At 40.7% G+C, this 25046-nt stretch overlaps 2 protein-coding genes across 2 annotated transcripts in view; one reads left to right on the top strand and one right to left on the bottom strand.

Annotated features, from left to right (window-relative positions):
• The window catches only part of LOC117523131 (protein FAM13B-like), a 63615-nt gene extending 46313 nt beyond the window's left edge, over positions 1-17302 (top strand). Inside the window, exons 12-22 of the mRNA XM_034184551.1 lie at positions 439-628; positions 2435-2696; positions 2926-3058; positions 3304-3385; positions 3575-3810; positions 6933-7016; positions 7132-7236; positions 10353-10552; positions 15009-15110; positions 15582-15731; positions 17042-17302. Coding sequence (XP_034040442.1) covers positions 439-628; positions 2435-2696; positions 2926-3058; positions 3304-3385; positions 3575-3810; positions 6933-7016; positions 7132-7236; positions 10353-10552; positions 15009-15110; positions 15582-15731; positions 17042-17171 — 1674 coding nt within the window. The 3' untranslated portion in view covers positions 17172-17302. The remainder of the gene's footprint in view (positions 1-438; positions 629-2434; positions 2697-2925; positions 3059-3303; positions 3386-3574; positions 3811-6932; positions 7017-7131; positions 7237-10352; positions 10553-15008; positions 15111-15581; positions 15732-17041) is intronic.
• A 192-nt stretch (positions 17303-17494) lies between these two features.
• The window catches only part of phyhiplb (phytanoyl-CoA 2-hydroxylase interacting protein-like b), a 38861-nt gene continuing 31309 nt past the window's right edge, over positions 17495-25046 (bottom strand). Inside the window, exon 5 of the mRNA XM_034184555.1 lies at positions 17495-19114. Coding sequence (XP_034040446.1) covers positions 18571-19114 — 544 coding nt within the window. The 3' untranslated portion in view covers positions 17495-18570. The remainder of the gene's footprint in view (positions 19115-25046) is intronic.

Genomic DNA, 25046 nt, shown 5'->3' with positions numbered 1-25046 from the left:
ATGACTCTGCGACTCATAAACCAGGATGCTTTTCTGGCTGATTGCCTTGTGATTAAACACAGACCTGGAATATCTGTATCCAAGGAAAGAACTGAACTGAGCAAAGGCAATTTTTCTATCACTGAACTATTAATCATCCCACCTCGTATCCCCCCCCCAAAAAAGTTGATTTGTTGTTGTTTCTGTTGTGAGAAGTGGATTTGTGGCTGAGTACTTGAGCCACCCCCCAAAGCTCTTTATCCTCTCAACTCTATTAGCTGAAATACACAGCTTTTTTTTTTCTTTTCTTTTTTGAGGACAGTCATCTCATCTTGTAACGGAGCTTGTATTTTCGTTGGCACTCCTGTGAAAAACGGAAGATTTCGAAGCCTTACACTCACTCCTGGTTTCTCTTCAAGAATCTGTATCCCTCTAGCCATGTTTTGCTTCTGTTTCCAGAGCCCTTCTCTAAAGGTACAGGCTCTGGAGGCTGATGTAGGATCTCCAGCAATACCAGCAGCTTTCCAAGCTCAAGAGTATCTACCTGCTCAACAGCAGCCAGTGTCTGATGAGAGGCCAAACACGCTCCTCTTCCACCCGCCACCATCAATGACAGCAGTTCATGATCAGCACAACCCTTCACACTTTGGTAAGACAAAGGCAGACAAGCCGATTATTTTCTTTTTGTTCTGTGATGCACCTTGAAAGTTATGTAAAATAAAATCATTTAATTGCTCATTTCTAATTATGAAAATGTCCACTTTTGTTATAAAAGCTTTTGACAACACTTATTCACAGCACCTTTCATACAGTGCACCATTTTCATCTGGGTTGGCATTAGAGATAAAATAAACATACAGCCACACATTGCCCACTGAAATTAAAAGGAAATTGATTCATTCATAGAGCGCAATTGTTTCATTTAGATTTATGCAGTATTTACCGTAGATTGTCATTACCATAGTTTCCAGAGTATAAATCGCACGTGTGAAAAAAATGCTTCTTGAAGAGGAAAAAACATACACAAGTTGCATCTTTTTTCTGTATTATAATATTATAAGTGCTTTAATTTGGGAATTTTTGTGAATTGTTATAGTGTACTTTTATTATTGGCATTTGTTATTTTATTATTGGAGTTTATTTTATTTAGTGCTTTGATTCCTTGGAAAGTCCTATATAAATAGCTATTATTATTATTATTATTAATGAATGCATTCAGTATATTAGTTACACTGGAGTATAAGTCACAGAACCTCCCAAACCAAGAAAAAAAACAACCAAAAAAGTAATTTATATGCCAGAAAATACAGCAATTTATAATCATTTGTTTCTTTCAATTTACAATATTTTCCTGATTATTTTTTGCACATGTTGAATAATGAAGGCTTCATTTTTCCCTGAACTGTGTGGGCTTCATTGATGAATTGTGATGTGATGCTGTTGCATCACTTTCCACACACCACTGAAATATTTTGGACATCCAGTATTGTCAGGTCAAGTCTGGGAGCGTGCACTGGTGACGCATGTAGTTGCATCACACTATAGAACTGCTGTAGGCCCTGGTTGGCAGCCACACAAGCAGACAACTGATCCATCCCTGTTCCCTGAAATTAGCCATCTATGAATCCACAGCCAGCTGACATATGGTCATCCCTTTGACTTTTTCCAGTTGCACACTGGTCACTGGATCATGCCCAGAGAAGCACACCTCATGGCCATAATGTTGCCGCTGACGTTCCCTCTCAGTGCAAGTAATACATCTCATCTGAGTCTTGTTTGAGACAAAGTCAACAAAGTCATTCACTAAGATCTTTGGAAGAGACTTAGTACCAAAGACAGTTACCTGAAGTCAGTGGTTAGTCTCCAACTGTCAAGTAAGACAGGAGGCACCAGAACCCTGAAGACCTGCAATTTTATTTTCTTGTAAGTGTCGGCACCGCTTCATCTCAAAGTCAGAGGTCCCAGAGATATGTATGTCACTGGTTAGATAAGTCAGTCTTTAAAAGCGTTTGACACTTTCAAAGATACGCTTCTGATGTCTGAGTTCAGAAAGTCATTGAAAACCTCAATGTCAGTCCTGATCCAGGACAATCACAAACTCAGATATTCCGAATCCTGAAGCTAGACAACCATTGAAGCTAGACAACCATTAAAGTTCACAGCATTGTCAGTAAAGTCAAGGTCGGTATACCTTACTTCATTAACAAAGGCAACAAAGTTGCTGGACTCCACAACATTACCCAATATAAACAGAATAGGAACCAGAACACATCTCTGATGGACAGCAGAATTCACTGGGTAGAGAGAATCTGCCCCCACTCCACACATCCACTAATACAGCCTTTAAAGGTTTTTGTGCTGAATTTTTTAACAACATAATTAGTTTTGTAAATCTAAAAAGGCATTTTGAGTGTTATAAGTTTAAATGCATATGTCGTCCTTTCCTCTCTTATAGCACAAATCATGCCCCCGCCTTCATCAGAGGCCAGTCCTTGTCTGTCTGCTGCTGCTCTTTCTGAGGAACAGTCAGGAGATGACATCCAGCCCAGTCCACTATCCTCCAACCCTGGCCCTGATTCCAGCCCGCTGCTTTCTCATATCATTACGAGCGACTGCCCCGTTCCCTCACCACGCTGCCCGAACCTCTGCTACAGTCTGCGCTACAACTTAGACCCCGATGCTGCCCCATCTCCACCATGTTTACAGCAGATTCGCATGTACGTGTGTTATCTGAGTTCATTTAAGAATAGCCCTCCACAAATTGATTAAACTCCAAAAAATGAATGTCCTGGTTTTCAAAATATCATGTTAATGCAAAACAGATTCAGAGTGGAGAATTAGGAAATGCCTCCAGTATTTTCAGTGGCTATTACATGTTAGAGGTACCACCTGTATGCATATTGTCAACAGTGTAACTGAATAAATGTGCACTTTTTTTGTCTCCAGGACTCGTTGTGGTGTTCATTCACAGCCAGAGGAGGGCTCTGTTTCCATCTCACTGCTGAACAGACACATTCACACCCTAAGGAAGAGGATCAGGCGTTTTGAGGAGCACTTTGAGCAGGAGAAGCACTACAAGGTAAGTGGAAAACCTCAAAAGATTACACCTTGCAACACAATGGATGCTCGGTGTCATGTGAAATAGGCTGCTACAGTACAGGAAAAAAGCATCATTATATGCTGAGTAGAACCTGAAGATCCTCTGAACCTGCAACAACAAGACAACATGTTCCAGGTTTTATAGTACAGTTAACAGCTAACTTTAACACTCCTGCTGTGTTAGGTCCTTTTGTCAGTGATTTTGTTTTGTTGTTTTTTTGTTAGCCAGCCCATAACGACAAGACTGCCCATCCAGAGGTCGCAAGACTGATGAAGGAGCTTATCAAGAGCCGCAAGCAGCTCAAAGGTCTGAAACAAATTTTGTATGACAATATTTATGATTCACATGTAAGAAAACTTGACACGTTGAAAGGAATTAATTGTAACCATGCAAAACAATCTTGGAAAGGAGAACCTGAGTGTAACTTCTAGCTTTATCCGAATCTGGATTTGTCCCCATTTTTTAAAAGTGCTTCAATCATCTCTTTTTTCTTAGACCTGAAGCTCAGACAATCTATAGAAGATGGTCTGATTCAGCAGGGAGGCATCAGCCCACCAGCTGGACCCTGCAGGAGCCGCATAGACCAGAGGGGGGCTGCACTGACAGGGACAGAGCTCCAGCAACTTCACAATAACAGCAACACAAAGACCACCTTAGAGGAAACTGTCCAGATTATAACCAACAGACTGAAAGAGAGAAGGCGAGAGCTGGGCCTGCCTTACAGCATTAAGGTAAAACACACACATTAAAGTAAGTTTTGGTGGTACGAGTTGAACTGAAAAACTTTCTTCATCAGCTGTCCAAGGATAGAATCAGATACAATTAGCGTATTTTTCAGAGAGTAAGTTGCAGGTTTTTTGAACTAGTTTTAGAAGTCCTGCAACTTATACTGCAGTGCAACTTATACACTGAAAATCACTAATTTGTCAATATTATTATCATTTATATAGAGTTTTCCCAGGAATCAATGTACTAAACAACAGAAGTCCAATAATAAAACTCCACTGCAACAATGCACAAAAATCTCAAACAAAAGAGCTGCTGAAAAAGAAACAGAAATATAGATGGACTCACATTTTCATTATAGTGTTTCGGGCACTGTATGTCAGCAATCTGTGTTCATCTGCATCAAATGATGTCCAGTATGTTGTCCATTGCATGTTTTTTGTCTATCTTGCTCTAAAAGGCCAAGTTCAAGTTTCACTTTATTTATCCTTAAAAAGGATATTTAGAGTGCAAGAGGATGTACAACAAAGCACCACCAGATACCCACAACAACTGTACACACAAGACACTCGGCAATAAAAACACTCCTTCCCCCAAAACCAATGACCAAAGCCAATGGACAATACACAAATAAAACTATCATAAACATGGACAGGAATAAATAAATAAATAAATAAATATGAGGTCTGTCAAAGTAACGGTCCTTTTTATTTTTTTCAAAAACTATATGGATTTCATTCATATGTTTTTACGTCAGACATGCTTGAACCCTCGTGCGCATGCGTGAGTTTTTCCACGGCTGTCGGTTATGTCATTCGCCTGTGAGCACGCCTTGGGAAGGAGTGGTCCCGCCCCCTCGTCGGATTTTCATTGTCTGGAAATGGCAGAATGAAAAGGCCTTTTTTCCATCAGAATTTTTTCAGAAGCTGTTAGAGACAGGCACCTGGAAACCATTCGAAAAATTTATCTGGCTTTCGGTGAAAATTTTACGGGCTTCACAGAGAATAAGGACTTTAACTACAGCTTTAAGGACCCCTTTAAGGACGCTCACGCTCCGAGCTGCGACGACGCGGCACAAGCCACAGGACCATTTCTAAACGGATGTCTCTGTGGATACGAGACCGTCGTGTGCTCTTTCTCTGGTTATCACAAGAGCTGGACATCAGCCATTTTCCGGCAGATTTCACTTTTAACAAGAGATTTTGTCATGGAAAGCCGATCGTAAAGACCAATTCACTTTGGAAGGGAGACAACATCCGTTTCGGCGTGTCAGAGGACAAGTTTGGACATGTCCAGCTCTCCACAATTTCTCTGATACTTACTGCACTGGTAAGCATTGAACGCCGAGATAGGCATGTCCAAACTTGTCCTCTGACACGCCGAAACGGAGGTGTTCCTTTGTCTCGCTTCCAAAGTGAATCGGTCTTTATGCGCGAAGCCTCCGCACGGCTTTCCATGACAAAATCTCTTGTTAAAATTGAAATCTGCCGGAAAATGGCTGATGTCCAGCTCTTGTGATAACCAGAGAAAGAGCACACGAGGGTCTCGTATCCACAGAGCCATCCGTTTAGAAATGGCCGGTGGCTTGTGCTGCGTTGTTGCAGCTCGGAGCGCGGCGCGCCGAGTGTCCTTAAAGGGGTCCTTAAAGCTGTAGCAACAGTCCTTATTCTCTGTGAAGCCCGTAAAATTTTCACCGAAAGCCAGATACATTTTTCTAATGGTTTCCAGGTGCCAGTTTCTAACAGCTTCTGAAAAAATTCTGATGGAAAAAAGTCCTTTTCATTCCGCCATTTCCAGACAATGAAAAGCTGACGAGGGGGCGGGACCACTCCTTCCCAAGGCGTGCTCACAGGCGAATGACGTAACCGACAGGCGTGAAAAAACTCACACATGCGCACGAGGGTTCAAGCATGTCTGACGTAAAAACATATGAATGAAATCCATATAGTTTTTGAAAAAAATAAAAAGGACCGTTACTTTATTGACAGACCTCGTAATACAATATTTAAAAATCCTGTCAAAAATTTAAAAGATGCCAGTTCAATGTATTCAAAATCCTGATAGCCACAGGAATAAAAGAATCCCCAGCATGTCTCGTCCTTAACTTAGGTAACGTAAAACGACGATCAGAGGGGAGCAAATTAAACTCCCCAAAGAGTAGGTGCACAGGGCAGTTCAAAATTTGGTTAGTCTTTCCCCTGACCTGTTTATCATAAATATGTTGCAGCTGTGGCAGTTGTACCCCAATCACATTAGATGCCACGTTTACCAGCTTTGTTAGCTTATGCTTGCTGCTCATTTGAAGACCACCGTACCACACCGCAATACAAAATGGTAGGACTGATTCAATAAAACACTAGTAAAACAAAGTCAGAGTCCTGAACACACTAAATGATTTAATTTTTCTCAAAAAGAAAAGTCTCTGTTGGGCCTTGTGGTCCTTTTGTTAAGTAACAGCACACGCTGTGGTGTGCACATGTACTACACTGAGTTCCTGTCCAAGTTAAACTCACCCCCTTGGAAATCCATCCATCCATTTTCTGTACCCGCTTAATCCAATTAAAGGTCACGGAGGGGCTGGAGCCTATCACAGCAGTCAAAGGGCATGAGGCGGGGTACACCCTGGACAGGACACCAGTCTGTCACAGGGCCACATATAGACAAACACACATTCACACCCGCACGCACACCTAATAATTAAAGTTTGGCATTTTAAAAAGTGATGTATCATAATCTACTTTGTAACCTGCATGTCTTTAGATGTGGGAGGAAGCTGGAGAACCTAGAGGGAACCCACACAAACACGGGGAGAACATGCAAACTCCACACAGAAATGCTATTAAAAAATGAGTTCCACATAAAGAAAAAAGTTGTGACTTTAACCCTTTAATGTTCAGCTCAACCATTTGGTAGAGCATGTGAGACCTGATGCATTCTATTGCAAAATGCGTAGATGTTATTAATAGGATTTTCCTCTTCAGCAGGAATTATTCGTGCAGTTGCAAATTATACTCCGGAAAATATGGCACTGAAGCGTCATTTAACAAAACAAAACAAAACAAAAAACCTACAAATCTTGATGGCTATGCTGGTGTAGATTATCTGTATTCAATCTCTCTTTTTTCAGGACATGTCTCATTTCCAGATGACAATGGAGAAGACCAGCCTGCAGAAGTGTTTGCTATACTTCGAGAGTCTTCACGGCCGGCCAGTAAGTTCAACATTTAACTCTTTAAACTCTGATTTTAATTTAACAAGTACTTTTTGTCAATTGTCTTATTAAATAGTTTTGTTTGTTTGTTTGTTTCATTTGTTTCTGTCTTCAGAGTACCAGACAAGAACGAACTTTGATGAAACCTTTCTATGATCGGTACCGTCTTCTAAAGCAGATGCTGCTTTCTCCTGCTGCCACAACCATCATTGCCACTATTGTGAGTAAACCTAAGCAGTGATTCGAAGAGTGTGATGGATGCCTCTTGCATCCCTCTCTCTTAAGGTGTGGTCACACTTTGATGGATTCTGTAAACTGATGACTCACGGATTAAAATATTGGATTAAAATACTTTAATATTAAAGTAGAAAATATCACTTAATCTTTCAGTCTCTGGTGGATTTGGGGCTCTGATGGAGGGATAATGTCACATTTTCATTGGCAACACAAAGTTTTTCCCAGTTTCAGGATAAAGAACCCCAATTCCAATGAAGTTGGGACGTTGTGTGAAATGTAAATAAAAACAGAATACAATGATTTGCAAATCTTCTTCAACCTATATTCAACTGAATACACCACAAAACAAGATATTTAATGTTCAAACTGATAAACTTTGTTGTTTTTTTGCAAATATTTGCTCATTTTGAAATGGATGTCTGTAACACATTTCAAAAAAGCTGGGACAGTGGTATGTTTACCACTGTGTTACATCACCTTTCCTTCTAACAACACTCAGTAAGCATTTGGGAATTGAGGACACTAATTGTGAGTGTCATGATTGGGTATAAAAGGAGCATCCCCAAAAGTCTCAGCCGTTCACAAGCAAAGATGGGGTGAGGATCACCACTTTGTGAACAACTGCGTGAAAAAATAGTACAACAGTTTTAGAACAATGTTTCTCAGCGTTCAATTGCAAGGAATTTAGGGATCCCATCATCTACAGTCCATAATATAATCAGAAGATTCAGAGAATCTGGAGAACTTTCTATGCCCGTGACCTCCAATCCCTCAGGTGGCACACTGCATCAAAAACCAAAATCATTGTATAAAGGATCGTACTGCTTGGGCTCAGGAACACTTCAGAAAACCATTGTCAGCTACAGTTTGTCACTACATCTACAAGTGCAAGTTAAAACTCTACCATTCAAAGCGAAAGCCATACATCAACAACATCCAGAAACGCCGCTCCCTTCTCTGGGCCCGAGCTCATTTGAAATGGACAGACGCAAAGTGGAAAAGTGTGTTGTGGTCTGATGAGTCCACATTTCAAATTGTTTTTGGAAATCATGAACGTCGTGTCCTCCGGACAAAAGAGGAAAAAGACCATCCAGATTGTTACCAGTGCAAAGTTCAAAAGCCAGCATCTATGATGGTATGGGGTGTGTTAGTGCCCATGGCATGGGCAACATACACATCTGTGATGGCACCATCAATGCTGAAAAGTACATCCAGGTTTTGGAGCAACACATGCTGCCATCCAAGCAACATCTTTTTCAGGGATGTCCCTGCTTATTCTGCACGTGTTACAACAGCATGGCTTTCTAGTAAGAGTGTGGGTACTAGACTGGCCTGCCTGTAGTCCAGACCTGTCGCCCATTGAAAATGTGTGGCGCATTATGAAACGCAGAATATGACAACAGAGGCCCCGGACTGTTGAACAACTGAAGTCATACATCAAGCAAGAATGCGAAAGAATTCCACCTACAAAGCTTCAACAATTAGTGTCCTCAGTTCCCAAATGCTTATTGAGTGTTGTTAGAAGGAAAGGTGATGTAACACAGTGGTAAACATACCACTGTCCCAGCTTTTTTGAAACGTGTAGCAGGCATCCATTTCAAAATGAGCAAATATTTACACAATAACAATAAAGTTTATCAGTTTGAACATTAAATATCGTGTCTTTGTGGTGTATTCAATTGAATATAGGCTGAAGAGGATTTGCAAATCATTGTATTCTGTTTTTCTTTACATTTAATATAACATCCCAACTTCATTGGAATTGGGGTTGTATAAGTGCGCTGGGGGAGCCAAATTTGAGCAGGATTTGCTGAGGTCTGAACTCAAACAAATGTGGCTGGAATCTGGATTGATCAGAGATCTTGACGTCATACTTCCTCACTATGTCCATGCACTGAGAGTGTCTTCTCCACTGTGGTGGTGTTCAGTGTGGCTGCAGTGGTTAGGACAGCAAACGACCTTTCTCAGCAGTGCCTTCTTGCCAAGAGAATGTGCAGTGTGCACTCTGTCCAGATTAAAAAACTTTTCATTTTCTTCGCTCTGACCTTGGATAAATGAACAGCCGCGCTGCATGTTGCTGCATCAGGAACCATCCTCTCTCCCCTCATGCAGAATTCACACCCCGCACCAGCGCTTTGGCCAATCAGAAGCGCAGACTGAAGCATCGGACAACCACAGGATATGAACACCTGAGTATCATAGAATAATAAACAAGTACAGGACAAAACGGTAAACAAACAAGCAACCACCAGGAAAGCTCTCCGTCTCATGTCCGCTCAAAGTTTTGAGCATGCACAAAACTTTCCGACAGACTCACCAGGCATCACCTGACAAGGAACGCATTTAACGAATAAGAAAAGGACTTGTACAGAACAAAAATAGATAAGAACAGATATCAAAATGTCATATACATGTTCCTCACTCCATCATAGTGTGACAGACACTTTAGGTGCTGGTCTGATATTTTACAAACCTTTCTGAGTCTGTTTTAATAAAATAATGTTTAATGTAAGCAAAACGATCAGCGTCTAAGTTAGTTGGATTTGAAGAAGAGTTTCTGTTTGTTGCTCTGCTGAATCGGGTGAGAAACGACAGCTTGAATGGAAAATGATGGGAAATATTCATAGCTGAAGATAAGGTGATTAGCAAAGTAAAGTTTTTGCTTGGGAACTCAGTTTCATGGGGATACGCTTACTCTACTGCCCTCTAGTGGCTGGACATAACAGCTTCTTTAAACTATTGTAAAACATTTTAGTTACTGCAACAAAAAGAAAATGAACTGGCAGTAAGGTTTTTCTGTCTGCCATTTTATGAAGATCAGTTCTATTCTTTTCACCTGGTTTTGTGAAAAATCAGTCATTCCTTTTTAAATATTCAAAAAAGGATGCGAAATAAATGATGACCTAACAGATGAAACTGAAATTTGCCATTTCTATGTCATGCAGTGAAAATAAAGTAGAAAATGGAATAGACAGCTTGAGAATGTATTAAAAAGTTCCTGTACTGGATGCACATGGATGTTCTCTGCTGTGTGTTTGCATCATGTCATGTGTACTGATCAGCTCTCTCTGTCTCTCGCTCTCTCTGTGTGTGCTGCAGGAGGAAGAGGAGGGGTCTGATGAAGAACGTCCCAAACAGCAAAGCCCGCGGCTGAAGTCTCCCAGCTGTGTGTCCTCAGACGAGTCACTGCGCTTGACTTTCTTCCAGTCATCTGAAACACCTCTGGTGTCTCCCATAGAGGAGGTCAAGGGTCTGCCACCCCAGGTCGTCACTATGGCAACGCTACATGAAGCCTCCAGGTGTGTGTCTGTGTGTACAGTAGTGCCACAGTGTAAACTCTGTTTCACAACAGAAGTGTTTGTGTGTTGTGGCTGTGGAGCTCTTTAACTTAAAGCATACACACTGTCTGCATGAGATGGACATCTCAGGTGTGACTGGAGCATCATGGCTCAGCCATGAGAGCAGCCGAAGGGACTTATGAGGTCAGAGGTTCTCAGAAAAAACATACAGTGAATTTATCTGTAGGCAGTCATTCAGTTTCAATGGGGCAGCGTATTCTCACTTGAACTCCTGCGTGATATCATGGGATTTGATCACTTCTGGGGACAGCCTGCCAGGGACCAACACAAACACAGCATCACTTCACACAGAAAGATGGTGTACTGTATTTTTTTTTTTTTTTTTTTTTGGCTGCAATCACAAAAGCAGTCGAGAAAAGTGCATTTTTTGGGGGGGCAAATGGGAGAGGTTGTGTCTTATGATTTAATGTGAATAATGATAATGTGGCTGTCCCTGGAAGTACATTTTTTGCATCATATGCTCTTCCATTTAGCCCCTTTATCGCTTAACCTCAAACAAGACTACGATGCCCAATTCAATTTAATTAATTAATTTAATTTAATTAGCTTATAATGCGCCAAATCACAGCAAAACCTGCTGACGACTTCTTCACCCTGGGAACACAGAGAAGTCCCGCATCCTGCGACCGCAAAACCCGGGCCGGCATGTAGAGTTCCACCAGATCAGCCAGATAAGATGGCGCCAGTCCTTGAACAACCTTATAAGTCAATAACAAAACCTTAAAATCTGCTCTCACAGAGACAGGGAACCAGTGCAAAGATGCCAAAATGGGTGTGATATGTTCAGACCTTCTGCTACGTGTCAGAAGTCTGGCGGCAGCGTTCTGAACCAGCTAAAGACCCCTAATGCTGGACTGTGGTAACCCTGAAAATAGAACATTACAATAATCTAGTCTAGAAGAAACAAAAGCATGAATCAGGGTCTCAGCATCAGCCATGGACAGGATGGGGCGGATCCTCACTATATTTCTCAGATGAAAAAAGCAGTCCTAGTAACATCCCTGATGTGGAGGTCAAAAGACAACGTGGGATCAAAAATTACCCCAAGGTTCCTCATTTTGTCGGTATGATGTATGACACAGGAACCCAGGCTGAGCGCCAGCTGGTCAAACAGATGCCGACGTGTCGCTGGACCAAGAACCATCATTTCAGTCTTATCAGAGTTTAAAAGTAGGAAGTTACTAGACATCCAACTTCTCACTGATAGAAGACAGTCCTCCAGGAATTTTATGGGAGTGAGATTTCCCGCAGTTATCGGCATGTACAACTGAGTATCATCAGCATAACAATGAAAGGCAATCCCAGAACTCCGCAGTATATGCCCAAGGGGTGCCACGTACAGGGAGAAAAGCAAGGGGCCTAAAACAGATCCCTGTGGAACCCCAATCTCATGTCAGCAAGGTCAGAGGTAGTGCCATTATACAAGACACATTGAGAACGACTGGACAGATATGACGTCAACCAGGTAAGGGCACTTCCAGTAATCCCAAAAAAATTCTCCAACCTGTTGAGCAAAATATGATGATCCACGGTATCAAACGCAGCACTGAGATCTAACAACACCAAAACCGTAGTGGTGTCTGAGTCCATTGCTCGTGAGCGCTGTCGCTGTGGAGTGATATTTCCTAAAAGCAGACTGCAGCGGCTCAAAAAGATCATTCTCAGTGAGGTGGTCTATGAGCTGCCGTGAAACCACTTTTTCTAAAATTTTGGAACAGAATGATAGATTTGATATCGGCCTGTAATTTTTCAATACACTAGGGTCAAGATTAGATTTCTTAAGTAATGGTTTAATCACTGCTGATTTAAAACATTTCGGAACAGATCCAGAGGTAATGACAGATTAATAATTTCCAGCACAGTCGGCCCAGAGTGGGCCACAGGTCCTTAAACAATAAAAAAATTGAAATTATTTTTATTTATATAGCACCAAATCAAATCAATGCTCCCTCAAGGTGCTTTACATGAGTAATGTCTGACCTTACCAAGCCCCCTGAGCAAGCACACAGGTTGCAGTGGGAAGGAAAAACTGCCACTGGTGATATTGAAGGAAAAAAACCTCAAGCAGACCAAACACAGAGGGGTGGCCCACTGCTTAGGCCATTCTAACGGTTACAAATTTTACAAGAACGTCTTAACAAAACAGAAGAAACAGAAAGCATCAGAAACAGAGTCCTAAATTGAAATTAAAGGCAGTCTATCTTGGGTCTTTAATCTTTGTAGGTAGGTCTTGAATAGGTAGGGCATCCTGAGGTCAGTCCAACCACCTGAGGTGCAGGGCCAGCATGCATTTAAAGCCTCATCAGTGCCTCAGACAGAGAGAAAAAGAGCAAAATCAGTTGGCCTGAAATAACTGCACAGGGCATTAGTTCACCAGCAGTAAATCAACAGGGAAGCAGAGTCATACAGTGCATCCAGAAAGTATTAACAGCACTGCACTTATTCTACATATTTTAAATGTTAACACCTTCTTACAAAATGGATGCAATTAATTTTTTTCTTCAAAATTCTACATACAATGCTCCATAATGACAATGTGAAAAAAGTTTTTATGAGATTTTTGCAAATTTATTAAAAACATACAAACAAATTTAGAAATCACATGTACATAAGTATTCACAGCCTTTGCCATGAAGATCAAAATTGAGTTCAGGTGCATCCGGTTTCCACTAATCATCCATGAGATGTTTTTACAGCTTAGAGTCCACCTGGGGTGAATTCAGTTGAATGACGTGATTTGGAAAGGCACACACCTGTTTACATATAAGTTCCCATAGTTGTCGGTGCATGTCAGAGCACAAACCAAACATGAAATTAAAGAAATTGTCTGTATGAGACAGGATTGTCTTGAGGCACAAATCTGGGGAAGGGTGCAGAAACAGAAACATTTCTGCTCTTTGAAGCACTCAATGAACACAGTGGCCTCTATCATTCTTAAATGGAAGAAGTTCAGATCCACTATGACTCTTCCTAGAGCTGGCCAGCCTGACTGGAGTTTGCCAAAAGGCACCTGAAGGACTGTCAGACCATGAGAAACAAAATTGACTGGGGCAATGGTTCATCTTTCAGCTGGACAATGGCCCTAATCACCAGTGGTGGGCACAGTTCCGCGAATCAGCGAAGTTAACTTTTTCATTCGCGGATCAGCTTTTCAGCTAACTTTGAAAACCAACAGTGGACCAATTATCTTCTGCTAAATTTAGTTCCGCTAAATTTCAGTCTGCTAGCATTTTTTTGCCGGCATAGTGAGTAAAGCTTATTGATCAAAAACATTACGTTAGTTCCTGTCTGTTACATGTTTTGCATTAATCAGACCGCTGTGAGGAGCTCAGCCCTCCCCGAGCAGAAAGAAAGTCATTTATTTTACATATACAACACAGACGGTGGCAGGAGACATCAAACGCAAGGTACTTTTCACTCCTGGTTTCATTTATAAACAAAACTAATTCTGAACAGTTTATCAACCTTGATGGCAGCTGTTATTCTTACAAAGTGAAAATATCACACATATCTTTTAAAGTAATGCGCTAATTCTGAAAGTTTGAGTGCACGCCAAAAGGCATTATGGGAAATGAGTCCCCTCTCATCACTTCCTCCTCCCCTTGTCAAAATGCATAGAACTATACCATCTGCTGGATGGGAGTGTGAATACACCAACATACTTGTGAGTCTTAAACACAGTTTTGCACTCAGAATGTCTCAATAATAATAAATTATTTAATAATATAAACCACTTACGAAATATACGTACACGATACTGACCTCTGAATTTTGACACATGAATCCCCCCAACATTGTAATGAATCTTGGTAAGATCCAAATGGATGTCTGAATGTGGAAATGTCTTTAATCTGTGTGAAATTGAGCAATAAAAGGTATGTTGACTGAACAGAGTAATTTCTTTAACCCCAAGTGTACAAAATATTAAAAAAATCTCAGATGATGCTTTAATAATTTTGTTCATTATATAATATAAAATTTTAGGGGTGTCACGGTACACAAAGTCATGGTTTGGTTCATACCTTACTTTAGAACAAAACAGTTTGTCCGAAGAAGAGAGCGCCCATGTGGGGATGGGGAGCATTATCAGAACAAATGATGCAGAAAATTAGGCGTCCCTATAGCAGTGCTGCAACAGAAACACAGGCAGTATAAAATACACATACGCACGTGAGCTGCTGTAGTTTGGCAAGGCAGTTGCGACGCACATACAGTACAGTACACCTGGTGTGAAAGGCACGAATGGAATTTGATGTTGCCACTGTCAATCTGTGACTGTATAAAATTGGATTTTGTTGGATCACTTTTTTAAAATGCCAAATTTAAAAAAAACAAATTGTTTGGACTTCACTTTTCCTGTGCTCACCATGATTCTATTTTTAAATAAAACATGCAGACCAGAATTACTGGATCACCTCAGAATGGTTCGACAGGAGAAGCGGAGACTTCACCAAGCACTTCGAGAGTTTGAGGACTACTTCTACATTCAGACTGGACGGTAAACGTTTACACACACACAACACGCCCGAGTGACTTTGTTTTTGAATTTTATTTTGTCTTTTAATAAACTCAGAACATTTGGTTTTCAACAATGCCTTGTGGAAAAACAAATAAGAACACCCACATTAAAAAAAAGAAAAAGTCCATCATAATGGTACGACAGTGTAATGCACGCTCACTTCACATAATACAGCACAGAGAGCTCAGGAAAGACACGATGAGACGGTTGCTCTGAACTGTACACATCCTTTGTCCTGTACATGTTAGCCCCCCCCAAAGTACATACAGGACATTTTTGTTTACAATACACACTGTACAAAGCTATCTGAGTAAGGCAACATAGGGACTATCAACCAGTAATGGAAGCTGCTGCAGGTTGAAACAATTAAGAACTTTTTGCTGTTTCTTTGCATCATTTTGTTGTTGTTGCTTATTTTTTCCCCCCCACTCGCCATTTTCTTTTGAACAGGGCTTGTCAAAGGAAGATCGTGGGCCGATGGCGGAGGAATACTGCCAGTACAAGAACCTCAAAGCGAAGCTCCGTCTGCTGGAGGCCCTACTCAGTAAACAACAGGACTCAACCAAGACCAGCTGAGTTACTCACAGTGGGATTTTTATCTACACTCAACAAAAATATAAACGCAACACTTTTGGTTTTGCTCCCATTTTGTATGAGATGAACTCAAAGATCTAAAACTTTTTCCACATACACAATATCACCATTTCCGTCAAATATTGTTCACAAACCAGTCTAAATATGTGATAGTGAGCACTTCTCCTTTGCTGAGATAATCCATCCCACCTCACAGGTGTGCCATACCAAGATGCTGATTAGACACCATGATTAGTGCACAGGTGTGCCTTAGACTGTCCACAATAAAAGGCCACTCTGAAAGGTGCAGTTTTGTTTTATTGGGGGGGATACCAGTCAGTATCTGGTGTGACCACCATTTGCCTCATGCAGTGCAACACATCTCCTTCGCATAGAGTTGATCAGGTTGTCAAAATGCCATCAATAAAATGCACCTGTGTTCTTTGTCCATAACAGACGCCTGCCCATACCATACCCCACTGCCACCATGGGCCACTCGATCCACAACATTGACATCAGAAAACCACTCACCCACACGACGCCACACACGCTGTCTGCCATCTGCCCTGGACAGTGTGAACCAGGATTCATCCGTGAAGAGAACACCTCTCCAACGTGCCAAATGCCAGCAAATGTGAGCATTTGCCCACTCAAGTCACTTACGACGACAAACTGGAGTCAGGTCGAGACCCCGATGAGGACGACGAGCATGCAGATGAGCTTCCCTGAGACGGTTTCTGACAGTTTGTGCAAATTCTTTGGTTATGCAAACCGATTGTTTCAGCAGCTGTCCGAGTGGCTGGTCTCAGATGATCTTGGAGGTGAACATGCTGGATGTGGAGGTCCTGGGCTGGTGTGGTTACACGTGGTCTACGGTTGTGAGGCTGGTTGGATGTACTGCCAAATTCTCTGAAACGCCTTTGGAGATGGCTTATGGTAGAGAAATGAACATTCAATACACAAGCAACAGCTCTGGTTGACATTCCTGCTGTCAGCATGCCAATTGCACGCTCCCTCAAATCTTGCGACATCTGTGGCATTGTGCTGTGTGATAAAACTGCACCTTTCAGAGTGGCCTTTTATTGTGGGCAGTCTAAGGCACACCTGTGCACTAATCATGGTGTCTAATCAGCATCTTGATATGGCACACCTGTGAGGTGGGATGGATTATCTCAGCAAAGGAGAAGTGCTCACTATCACAGATTTAGACTGGTTTGTGAACAATATTTGAGGGAAATGGTGATATTGTGTATGTGGGAAAAAGTTTTAGATCTTTGAGTTCATCTCATACAAAATGGGAGCAAAACCAAAAGTTGCGTTTATATTTTTGTTGAGTGTAAGTTAATAGGACTCAAAACGATTGCAGGAAATGGGGCAGAGAAGCTGGCGGGTGTGGTCTTGTCTCATGCCAATGTTGATTATATAAATGCTCTTTACATGAATGAAGCGACCGATAGGAATTGGTGACAAAATGTTTGTTGACTTCCGATTATCCTTATTAAGTCCTCAAACCACACCCATCATCAGTCAGGACGTATCTCATTATGAACCTGATGTAGCACTAATGACAAGGTGTTGGTTGTTACCTATTAGTTTAGTCATTTTATGTTGACTGTATGTATTATGGCACTTCTGTTTTTGACTTGCAAAATGCATTGGAAGTTGGAAAATGCATTTTTAACAGCGCTATCATGGCAAGAAGGATGTCATTTTAAATGCAGTTAATCAGACAAGCTGCAGAGTGTTTGTGCATGTATGAGTAAGTTAAATTCCAAAAAACTACAAACTACAAAAAAAAAAAGAACCTTGGCATCATAGTGCAAGTTTTTGCTGTCAGGTTAGCATTTATCCTCCTGTTTTTCTTGGACAGTATACGCCGTTGTTTATGATCAGAGCTTGTGACCTTGTGCACTTCTGGTTTATATAGTTTTCTTTCTATATATATGTATGCATCAATAAAAAAATATTTTGTCACATTTTTTCTGCTAAACAGTTTATGGTTCTACTTTCTTTCCTTAAACTACACTTTAAAAAAAGTGATTTTGCAAAACAACAATAATAATAATAAAAAGTTGCCATTATAAGAGGTACTGACAGCTTTCATGGTCATGCTGCACAGGACTGCATCATGCTTCTTTTTAAAGGTTAACAAGGAGTTCACACTGGCCCATCACAGACAGTAAATACATTTCACAGAGGTTGTTGAATTAGTACTGTTAAGATTCCACAGCATTATGTCTAGTTTTTAATACCTTTGGTATAAAAATGAATAATAATAATTGACGCCGAACCCAAGGAAATAGCAATACCAGTCATTGCCACTAGAGGGAGGTAAAAAGACTTCTTTTTTGTCTAGTGTAGAATAAAATATCTCCAATTAGAAAATGTATGAAATTATCTGGAAACAACAAAAGGCCTCCCTACATTGGGGGGGTGGGGGGGGGGGGGGGTGGACAACTAACCAATCACATATCAATAATAGCAAGGCAAAAGTCATTCATAAAATATTGACAACTGGTTAAAATAAGTGAGAAAACGTAAGCGATGCAGCCAGTGTTTGTTCAAACAGTTAAAGGGTTTGTTAAATACAACAGTGCTGACTTGTAGGATGGATGCTGATTGTATTTGTTGCTGGTCCATTATGTGATGTTACTTTGACGATGTTATTAACTTTGATGAAAATCCTTTGCGGGTGTTGAAACGTCTATGCGGCTTTCTTTTTCTCTCCACTTTTCTTTGGGAACGATGGGCTTTTGTGAGTATATGTTTGTGAAATCTGCTGCTTCATGCATGTGTTGGACTGCTTTCATCAGTACATGTTCACTTTGTGTGTATGTGCAGAGTCACCTCTAGTCCCTCCCCCTTGCTAGCGTCCCACACTGATGTTGCAGGTCTTGCAGCTGGGATCCTTCTTGGCGTTTACTGTGGACAGGCTCATCAGCTGGTGCCCGCTGATCTCAGCCACCGTGCCCAATGCCAGATCCACGGGCTCCGTGTAGATCACCTCCAGGATGATGTCCTGGGCATGGTGAAACACCAGGGCACCGTCAACCTCTTCACTTTGCTTGCAGGTGAGGAAACGATTGTTGCTGATGTCGAGAGCAGGAAGCCTCTGCTTGCAGAATTCGTCGCCTCGGGAGCCCTTCGGTGCCAGGACCAGTATAACATAATGGTAGGCCGTGTACATGCAGTAGAAGTCTCCAAAGTAGAGGTTGGTATCAGGGTTGAAGAGCAGCTCACCCTGAACTTCAAAGCGGTGGCGGCCGTAGGGGGAATCCTGTGGCGGTTTGCCCGTGTTGAACTCTGTGTTGCAGCTGAAGAAAATGCCCTCCAGTTTGCCGCTGATGGGGGAGCCGTGACTGCCGCTGTTGTCCTTCACTGATGGCAGCATCTGATTTTCCTGCTCCTCCCTGACATTCACAATATAGAGAGGAGGTGAGTCGGACACATAGGCCTGATTTGTACTAGCACAAATCAAATCAAATGTGATTAACTACGATTCTTCACATTTAATTAGTGAAACAGTTTTGTTGGCCTGTTAATGAAATCCAGTGAGATGTCTTCATCAGTGTTAAAACATTTTCAGTCATTTAAAAAAGTATGTTGGGTCAAATGCACACTTAATTTTCCACAGGGAACCTATGTTAAAATATATTTGATCCTGCTGTGAAAGGAGTGAAATCCACTCTGCAATAGTTAATCTACATTATAATAGCCAAATGGCCTGTGCGTGCATGTGTGTATATGGCTTTGATCACGCAAAAAGTGGGGAAAGCTGACATTTTCTGTTCGGTATGCTTATGTATTTTGGGTCAAGGATGAATGCTGCAAAAACGGAAAGTTGATAGGACAAATACTTTTGGAGAAATTATCAGTTTTAGCTAATCAGTAAATAATGGACATTGTGCCGCAATGCACCATGGGAGTTAGGGGTTTGAGATTTTAAATGTTACTGTGGTTCTTGTTGGTTTAACAGTGTTACTGTTATTGATTCATTGTGTTTTTGTAGTTCAACTGGTTTGGTCAGTTTAGTTAAGTGTTATGCTGCTCTTACCATGAGTGAGTTGTCTCATGTTGGTACCATGAGTGAAATGTGTAGTGGTTTAATGTCTTCAGCCCCTGTCATTTTTGTCAAATTAAAAACACCTGCTTACAGCAACTGTGATTTGTGCATGTATCCAACTTCGATCACAGACAAACTGGGGGGAGCTGATATTTGACGTTTGGTATGCTTATGTATGTTGGGTCAAGGATATAAGTCCCTTCGGCTGCTCCCTTGTTTGCACTCGGGGTTGCCACAGCAAATCCAAGGTGGATCTGCATGTTGAATTGGCACAGGTTTTATGCCGGATGCCCTTCCTGGAGAAATGTGGCAGGGGTGGGATTTGAACCCGGAACCTTCTGCACTGAAACCAAGTGCATTAACCACTTGGCCACCACCCCTGCATAAATTAGAATCGGAAGTAATGGTTCAAGGATGAATGCTGAAAAAAATGGAATGGTGATAGGACTAATATTTTTGGAGAAGCAACGGATATTAGCTAACAACACTGAACAATGGACATTGCTAACTACTTTCTGGACTCGCACGCCATTCCAGCAGAGGGCAGTAAGTCATCTTTATATTAAAAGCATGTGTGTGATTTTATTTAGTAAAGTCAAACTAAGTACATAATATAATTGTAAATATGTTGTTAACACGTGGATGACACAAGAACGTGAAAACACTTATTTCCATTGTGGTTCATTTATAAATCAAATGACAAAATAGAATTAAAAATAAAATAGTAATAATAGTGTGTATATATGATAAAAAGAGCCTAAAAATGTATAAATACATTAAGACCGTAAATTAGCATAAAAAAAATTACATCATTAACAGGAAATAAAAGGGCTTAGTTCCTTTTCTAAAAATTGTTGAGGTCCAAGGTTCTAAAAACATTCTGGACTCACACACTATTCCAACTCATAATACAAGCTTTGCTTAATTTATTACCACCCTTGAAATATGTCAACTGCCTACTTTATAAACACTACCCAATCTAGAGCCTGTGGATCCCCACGGGCAACACACTAGTATTGCTTTAATTGGAGTTAACTTAATTTAAATCAAATCAATTTTATTTATATAGCGCCAAATCACAACAACAGTTGCCCCAAGGCGCTTTATATTGCAAGGCAAAAGCCATACAATAATTACAGAAAAACCCCAACGGTCAAAACGACGCCTATGAGCAAGCACTTGGCGACAGTGGGAAGGAAAACTCCCTTTTAACAGGAAGAAACCTCCAGCAGAACCAGGCTCAGGGAGGGGCAGTCTTCTGCTGGGACTGGTTGGGGCTGAGGGGAGAGAATCAGGAAAAAGACATGCTGTGGAAGAGAGCAGAGATCAGTCACTAATGATTAAAGGCAGAGTGGTGCATACAGAGCAAAAAGAGAAAGAAACACTCAGTGCATCATGGGAACCCCCCAGCAGTCTAAGTCTATAGCAGCATAACTAAGGGATGGTTCAGGGTGACCTGATCCAGCCCTAACTATAAGCTTTAGCAAAAAGGAAATATCACCCTCTATTGGGGTGATATGGTACTATGAGGTCCCTAAGATAAGATGGGACCTGATTATTCAAAACCTTATAATTAAGAAGAAGAATTTTAAATTCTATTCTAGAATTAACAGGAAGCCAGTGAAGAGAGGCCAATATGGGTGAAATATGCTCTCTCCTTCTCATCCCCGTCAGTACTCTAGCTGCAGCATTTTGAATTAACTGAAGGCTTTTCAGGGAACTTTTAGGACAACCTGATAATAATGAATAACAATAGTCCAGCCTAGAGGAAATAAATGCATGAATTAGTTTTTCAGCATCACTCTGAGACAAGACCTTTCTAATTTTAGAGATATTGCGCAAATGTAAAAAAGCAGTCCTACATATTTGTTTAATATGCACATATCCTGATCAAAAATGACTCCAAGATTTCTCATAGTATTACTAGAGGTCAGGGTAATACCATCCAGAGTAAGGGTCTGGTTAGACACCATGTTTCTAAGATTTGTGGGGCCAAGTACAATAACTTCTGTTTTATCTTAATTTAAAAGCAGGAAATTAGAGGTCATCCATGTCTTTATGTCTGTAAGACATTCCTGCAGTTTAACTAATTGGTGTGTCCCCTCTGGCTTCATGGATAGATAAAACTGGGTATCATCTGCGTAACAATGAAACTTTAAGCTAATAATACTGCCTAAGGGAAGCATGTATAAAGTGAATAAAATTGGTCCTAGCACAGAACCTTGTAGAACTCCATAATTAACCTTAGTCTGTGAAGAAGACTCCCCATTTACATGAACAAATTGTAATCTATTAGATAAATATGATTCAAACCACCGCAGCGCAGTGCCTTTAATACCTATGGCATGCTCTAATCTCTGTAATAAAATTTTATGGTCAACAGTATCAAAAGCAGCACTGAGGTCTAACAGGACAAGCACAGAGATGAGTCCACTGTCTGAAGCCATAAGAAGATCATTTGTAACCTTCACTAATGCTGTTTCTGTACTATGATGAATTCTGAAACCTGACTGAAACTCTTCAAATAGACCATTCCTCTGCAGATGATCAGTTAGCTGTTTTACAACTACCCTTTCAAGATTTTTTGAGAGAAAAGGAAGGTTGGAGATTGGCCTATAATTAGCTAAGATAGCTGGGTCAAGTGATGGCTTTTTAAGTAATGGTTAATTACTGCCACCTTAAAAGCCTGTGGTACATAGCCAACTAATAAAGATAGATTGATCATATTTAAGATCGAAGCATTAATTAATGGTAGGGCTTCCTTGAGCAGCCTGGTAGGAATGGGGTCTAATAGACATGTTGATGGTTTGGAGTAAGTGACTAATGAAAATAACTCAGACAGAACAATCGGAGAGAAAGAGTCTAACCAAATACCAGCATTACTGAAAGCAGCCAAAGATAACGATATGTCTTTGGGATGGTTATGAGTAATTTTTTCTCATAGTTAAAATTTTATTAGCAAAGAAAGTCATGAAGTCATTACTAGTTAAAGTTAAAGGAATACTCGGCTCAATAGAGCTCTGACTCTTTGTCAGCCTGGCCACAGTGCTGAAAAGAAACCTGGGGTTGTTCTTATTTTCTTCAATTAGTGATGAGTAGTAAGATGTCCTAGCTTTACGGAGGGCTTTTTTATAGAGCAACAGACTCTTTTTCCAGGCTAAGTGAAGATCTTCTAAATTAGTGAAATGCCATTTTCCTCTCCAACTTAAGCTGCGAGTTTGTGAGTTATACCACAGAGTCAGGCACTTCTAATTTAAGGCTCTCTTTTTCAGAGGAGCTACAGCATCCAAAGTTGTGCTCATTGAGGATGTAAAACTATTGACGAGATAATCTATCTCACTCACAGAGTTTAGGTAGCTACTCTGCACTGCGTTGGTATATGGCATAGAAGAACATAACAAAGAAGGAATCATATCCTTAAACCTAGTTACAGCGCTTTCAGAAAGACTTCTACAGTAATGAAACTTATTCCCCACTGCTGGGTAGTCCATCAGAGTAAATGTAAATGTTATTAAGAAATGATCAGACAGAAGGGGGTTTTCAGGGAATACTGTTAAGTCTTCAATTTCCATACCATAAGTCAAAACAAGATCTAAAGTATGATTAAAGTGGTGGGTGGACTCATTTACATTTTGAGCAAAGCCAATTGAGTCTAATAATAGATTAAATGCAGTGCTGAGGCTGTCATTCTCAGCATCTATGTGGATGTTAAAATTGCCCACTGTAATGATCTTATCTGAGTTAAGCACTAAGTCAGACAAAAGGTCTGAAAATTCACAGAAACTCACAGTAACAACCAGGTGGACGATAGATAAATAAAACTGGTTTTTGGGACTTCCAATTTGGATGGACAAGACTAAGAGTCAAGCTTTCAAATGAATTAAAGCTCTGTCTGGGTTTTTGATTAATTAATAAGCTGGAGTGGAAGATTGCTACTAATCCTCCCCCTCGGCCCGTGCTACGAGCATTCTGACAGTTAGTGTGACTCGGGGGTGTTGACTCATTTAAACTAACATATTCATTCTGCTGTAACCAGGTTTCTGTAAGGCAGAATAAATCAATATGTTGATCAATTATTATATCATTTACTAACAGGGACTTAGAAGAGAGAGACCTAATGTTTAATAGACCACATTTAACTGTTTTAGTCTGTGGTGCAGTTGAAGGTGCTATATTATTTTTTTCTTTTTGAATTTTTATGCTTAAATAGATTTTTACTGGTTGTTGGTGGTATGGGAGCAGGCACCGTCTCTACGGGGATGGGGTATTGGGGGGATGGCAGGGGGAGAGAAGCTGCAGAGAGGTGTGTAAGACTACAACTCTGCTTCCTGGTCCCAACCCTGGGTAGTCACGGTTTGGAGGGTTTAATAAAATTGGCCAGATTTCTAGAGATGAGAGCTGCTCCATCCAAAGTGGGATGGATGCCGTCTCTCCTAACAAGACCAGGTTTTCCCCAGAAGCTTTGCCAATTTAGCAGGATAACAAAGTTTATTTCACTGTAGGAATTTATATAACTGTCTGGAGTGGGATCAGTGCTGTCCCAAGCAGAGATAAATTGTACTTGGCAAATTTTACCGTGTAGAAACTTTGAGCCACTGAATAATTTAAGACCAAAAATCATCAGCACTTTAGCCTTAGGGATTGCTGACATACAACAATTTTGGTGAGGTCAAAGGTCAAAACATGCACTTTTGGTCTTTTTCAAGAAAAATATTGGATTAAACCAAATAGAAACTTTGGGTATCTGAGTAAATTTAAGACCAAAATCTGCTCTCTAGTCTCAGTGGTTGTGATCGGATTAGTGGGTGAATTATGCAGTCTGTGATTTTTACCATATCATCACTTCAGTTTCTGAGAAAGTGTACCACTAGAGTCTAATTTGACACCAGAATTAAAAGTACTACCAGCAGTTTTTTTTTTAGATATGATGAGCAGGTTGAACATTAAACATATTTTTCTCTGTGTGTGCATGTGTGTAGTTGGGTCAGTGACTTTGTGCAGCTGGTGTATGGTTCCTGCAGTTCCAAAATTAGTGGAGGTAGGAGCAAAAATATTGAAAATAATTTTAAGAACTCTGCTAAAATTACTATCTTGTGTTTTTCCCAAGTCTGATGGAGGGATGTCAGAGGCCAGTAGGTCAACAATGCTTCCATTCATGGAGTAGAATTTTTTTTTCCCCCTTCTTTTAAACGAACTCTAGAATCCACATCTGGATCCCACTAGAGTCTAAACGCTTGTTTCCAGTCTGTAGTAAATTCACCAAATCCACCCATCACTTG

Source organism: Thalassophryne amazonica, chromosome 13, assembly GCF_902500255.1.
Source record: "Thalassophryne amazonica chromosome 13, fThaAma1.1, whole genome shotgun sequence".
NCBI classification, from domain to species: domain Eukaryota; kingdom Metazoa; phylum Chordata; class Actinopteri; order Batrachoidiformes; family Batrachoididae; genus Thalassophryne; species Thalassophryne amazonica.
The sequence above is the reverse complement of the archived record's forward strand: the minus strand, read 5'-3'. Positions and strand labels throughout refer to the sequence as shown.